Source organism: Diaphorina citri, unplaced genomic scaffold (assembly GCF_000475195.1).
Source record: "Diaphorina citri unplaced genomic scaffold, Diaci psyllid genome assembly version 1.1 scaffold3860, whole genome shotgun sequence".
Taxonomy (NCBI): Eukaryota; Metazoa; Arthropoda; class Insecta; order Hemiptera; family Psyllidae; genus Diaphorina; species Diaphorina citri.
In genome coordinates this window covers 1-4,449 of record NW_007381260.1, presented here as the reverse complement: position 1 = coordinate 4,449, position 4,449 = coordinate 1, and the positions used below count along the sequence as shown (strand labels likewise).

At 42.5% G+C, this 4,449-nt stretch overlaps 2 protein-coding genes across 2 annotated transcripts in view; both read right to left on the bottom strand.

Moving 5' to 3' along the window:
* Positions 1-2,009, bottom strand: part of LOC103520631 — a 3,354-nt gene extending 1,345 nt beyond the window's left edge. Inside the window, exon 1 of the mRNA XM_026831668.1 lies at positions 1,845-2,009. Within this exon, the coding sequence (XP_026687469.1) occupies positions 1,845-2,009 (165 nt within the window). The remainder of the gene's footprint in view (positions 1-1,844) is intronic.
* Positions 2,010-2,830: 821 nt separating this feature from the next.
* Positions 2,831-4,356, bottom strand: LOC113472095 (syntaxin-1A homolog; the record flags this gene model as incomplete). Its single annotated transcript, XM_026831669.1, has 3 exons — positions 2,831-3,335; positions 3,713-3,829; positions 4,311-4,356. Coding segments are annotated over 3 exons (370 nt in total), but the record flags the coding sequence as incomplete, so codon positions are not given.
* Positions 4,357-4,449: the final 93 nt, after the last annotated feature.

Sequence of the window (4,449 nt, the reverse complement as noted above, 5' to 3'; positions counted from 1 at the left end):
CCCCCGCGCGCTGTCAAATAGGAGCTAAAGTTGCATTGCACGGGGCGCATCCTCTACGAGGGCGAACGCAGCAAAAACGGGGCGGGGCGGGCCGCGGGCACCACACACCGCCCCCCTTTTTTTTGGGCGGGCGCGCGCCGCCGGCCCCCGCTCGTACGCCAAACAGTTACAAAAATCGTAGAGTCGGAACAACAAACAAAAAAAAAAAAAAAGAGAAGAAAGGCAGAGTAGAAGGGAGAAGAACAAGAGCGAGGAGGAAGAGGAGGTGGAAGCATGGAGGTGGTGGTGGTGGTGGCGCGCGTGGTTGCGTGCCGTTGGTGTGTAGGTGGTGGTGGTGGTGCGTGCATTTAGAGACGTGGACGTCGGCTTGGACAACACGCCCTCAAAAACCGTCTGAGTGAGCCATCAATCGACCACACTGAACCCATTCTAATGGGCCCTCAAGCGAGGTGAAGGCTAACAGTTTTGACTTACAAATAACTAAGATGGACATGCTGGCATAACACCTCTCCGGGGGCACAAGGATGAAGTTAGGGAAAAGAAAGAGGGGAACAGAGAAGAAGAGAGACAGGGAAAGGAGAGAAGAGTGTAAGAAAGGAAAAGAAAGAGAGGGAGAGGAAAAGAAAGAGAGGGAGAGGAAAATAGGTTAAATGGGGTGAGATATAAAGAGATTTAAAAAGATCACCTTACTTAAATACGACTCTCATCAACTCTCATTGAAAACTAGGATAAGCATACTCTTCAGACCAGACATAAGGAGTTCTCTGAAAGAAGGGTCTTTTTCAGAAAGTAGGGCTTTCCATGTAAGACGGATCCTTTGATTTCAAAGACCTCACGATATAATGAAAATCTCAAGGGTTACAGCCCCCATTCCGATAGCTAAAAGGGAGAAAGTTGGATATTTTTGGATTCTTAATTTGGGGAGCTGGGGGTTCAAGTTTAGACAGTTTGGTCGGTAAAGCCGAAAACCGCCAAAAAGCGGTCGAGGTACCAGCAAAAGTTTACTGTTGCATTCTTGTTTCCTTGTCATATTAGGTACCAAATTTCAAGTTTCCACCTCTTACCATTCTCGACATATTTTGTGTACAGACACACACAGAGACCAATCAGAAATTTAGTAGCGTCACATTTCGAGACGGACATTTATAAGCTTTACTTAAATGTGTTAGAACTTCATAATGGAGGAGTTGCAATTTGGAAAATATTCTTAATAAATGGTCAATTCCTACGTAAAAAGTTGTGAAAAAGCGAAATCTGAGATCAAAACTCCGAAAAAGTAAGTTTGAAAGGTCGAAAATTCAATTTTTAATTGCCGTTCTAATGAAAAAGTTCAAAGAGTTGTGACGTCAGATTTAACGTCAAAATGCGCACAAACAAACGAAGCGGGAGTCATGAATTATGACGTCATTGTCATTGCCTACGGGAACGTATGCCGTGACGTCAAACTTCATGATTTACCAGTATTTTTTAAATCGATTTATCTCGGTATCTAGAAGTCGTAGAAGAAAAAGAAAAATTCCGTTGGTCCTCATACTCCTCATTTTTCCTCCTCTATGACCAACTTTTGCATCGAACCATGATATCTTGCCGCGCTTTACATTGACATTAGTTACCTTCTTGGGGAACCTGAAATTTTTAAACTTGGACATGAACGTTTTACAATTTAACCAATCAGACCTCACTGACTGGTTTTCCCTATATCGCCTTCCACCTGGAAATACAATAGCAAACAATAAGCAAAGTCCGAGAAATATAAAGTATAAATAACCAAAGAAATCAGTGGTTTTAAACAAGGGCCCGTAAACCACGGGTTGTTCCAGAGCGTCTGGCACGCACACACGTACAGAACCATCATGGTCCAATTCAGGAGGGTCTTTACCCAACTCCAACTCTGGAGTAGTCATTTCCAATATCTTCAAATCGTCACTCACGATACTCTTGTCAGAGACATCATCATCTTCAGCAGTCACCATTGTATCAGGACCAGGACACTCTGTTCCAGTCTCCATACTGGAAGGAGTAGTCTCATCATCGTGGAGCTTCAGCTCCTCTTCTTCACTCCTCTATGACTTTGAAACATCACCCAAGTAAGCGCAACTGATCTATTATCTGTACCTACCTACTTTTTGTTAGGGATATGGTGCAAGTGGAGGTACTTTTTCCATGAGTTTAATACTTCAGCATGCATGTTCTTATACTACTTAATACTTAAAGTAAGTTATGAAGGTTACTTACTTATTTATTATTATCATCATTTTCATCTCAATCTATAAAATCTGAATCGCGTGTACACACGCACATACCCATATGTATATCCCCCCTACATACACGAGGTTAGGAAGATAGGAACCCGCATATTCAAACTTCTCTCTTCTTTTGATAAGAGCGTTTTTGATATTCACTTTAATTAGATGTACTTATAACGTACTTATATTTCATGGAGGTAGTACATAGGTAGTGGTAGTGCTTTATTTAGGTACATAATAATAATAATAGTGTAATAACCACTACACCACCGAGGTAGGTAGCGCCTTGACCACTACACCACCGAGGTAGGTAGCGCCTTGACCACTACACCACCGAGGTAGGTATTCCATACCTCGGCTGGGATTGAACCCACGCCCTCCTGTTTACCAGGCGAGCGCCTTGACCACTACACCACCGAGGTAGGTATTCCATACCTCGGCTGGGATTGAACCCACGCCCTCCTGTTTACCAGTCGAGCGCCTAGACCACTACACCACCGAGGCAGGATAGTCACCCATCCGGATACTAACCACGCGCAACGTTACTTAACTTCAATGATCCATGGGGAACCCTTCCAGAAGGCTCTGACTGAAATCTGAGGGAGGTTCTTTTATTGTATACTTATATTACCTATGGTAATAAAGTACCTATGTAACTCATTTCATTTAATTCAACTGATATATTCTATCGCCGCGCCGCTGGCACTCTAAGTGCGCGGACACAACGGCGACCATGGACCATTGACCCTCACCGAGACCATCGCAGAAAAAATACACAGCTCAAGTTTTTGATTCTATCCAAGGTCTATGGTCAAGGCTCCTTTGAGGACGCTACTATTCATTAGTCGTCCCGTCACTAAATGCGTTTCTCTTGGGTCGGTACTAGGCGAGGGTTGATGGTCGGTTATGAAAGCCTACTAATATTCTAACAGGGCATAAATAGTTGAATACCTGCTGTTCTACAAGTAGCGCCATTTCCACAAACAGGTCGCGTAGTTCCTGTATGGATTTCTCCAGTTTGAGTAACTCCTGATGTCTAATCTGTACATCTTCCAGCGCCTTCCTTGCTTCCAGAGTTTCAGTCACGATCTGGAGAGCAATCAATAACAAAGTCCTTAATGGAATGGAAAACCCCGTCTGACCACGTGAAAAGGTGAAAAAGAGTAAGTATTTCCCGGAACCTCCGTGGCCGAGTGGATATCACAATAGGCTTGGAGTTCGGGGTGCACTCAGCCTCGTGAGGACAATTGAGTAGCTACTTTAATCGAGTAGCGACTAGTGGCGGCATTGTGTAAAAAGATTATAAGATTATTGAAATATGGAAATTGATTGCAAAAGAGGCAATTAGTAATGCTGTGATAACCTCAAAAGTTGTGAAAAAGCACTGCTTTAGCACAAATAAACTCACGATTGATTTTTGATTGAGTATTTTCCTCCCCCCAAGGTTTTTTCGCTTATATTCTTACGTCAGCATTGAATATAGACGCATAGTTTCCTTGCTCCAGCAGTTCTTCTAGCTTCTCATCTGAGATCTCTGCTCTGGCTATGGATACCACACGCTGTATTCTTTCTTCACATTTTTCCTGCGAAATAGAACAAAGAAAGAAATTAGACATATAGAAATGAATCTTTTAAATAACTGGGAAAAAGTGTCGCTTAACTGACGAAAAACTTTGAAAAGCCAGTCTAGTTAAAGAATGGAAAGTAACTCGCCTGCCCTTCAAGCACTAGGTCGCAGATTCGACTTCCGTTCGGGGCCAACTTTGTCCTAAACAGGTAAGGCTCATTCTTGCAACGGCTGATGGCTTTCTCCTACCCTATACCTACTCCTTTCTTCTCCGATTTCGGGATGATAAGACCGCCTTTCTTAAAGTTCCCTCTATCAAACTTCTTTGAAAATGTTTTTAGCTGAATCCCCTTTAGGGACAAGCAATTCATTTCTGACAAAACTGACAACTTTGGGTCGGGGTTGTATTTTTTGGGTTACTCGGAAGCTATTCGCTATGAAAACTAATTTTGATTTTTACCTATAATTTTTTTTACTCTTGGAATCGAACCCGGTACCTTATAGTCCAGCTGCTCCTGGTTGAAGTTTTTAGCTAAATCTCCTCTAGGGACCAGCTATTCATTTCTATCAAAAGTGACAGCTTTGGTTTTGTTTTGTTTTGTTTTTGTTTTTTTTTTTTTTTTTTTAATCACTAGG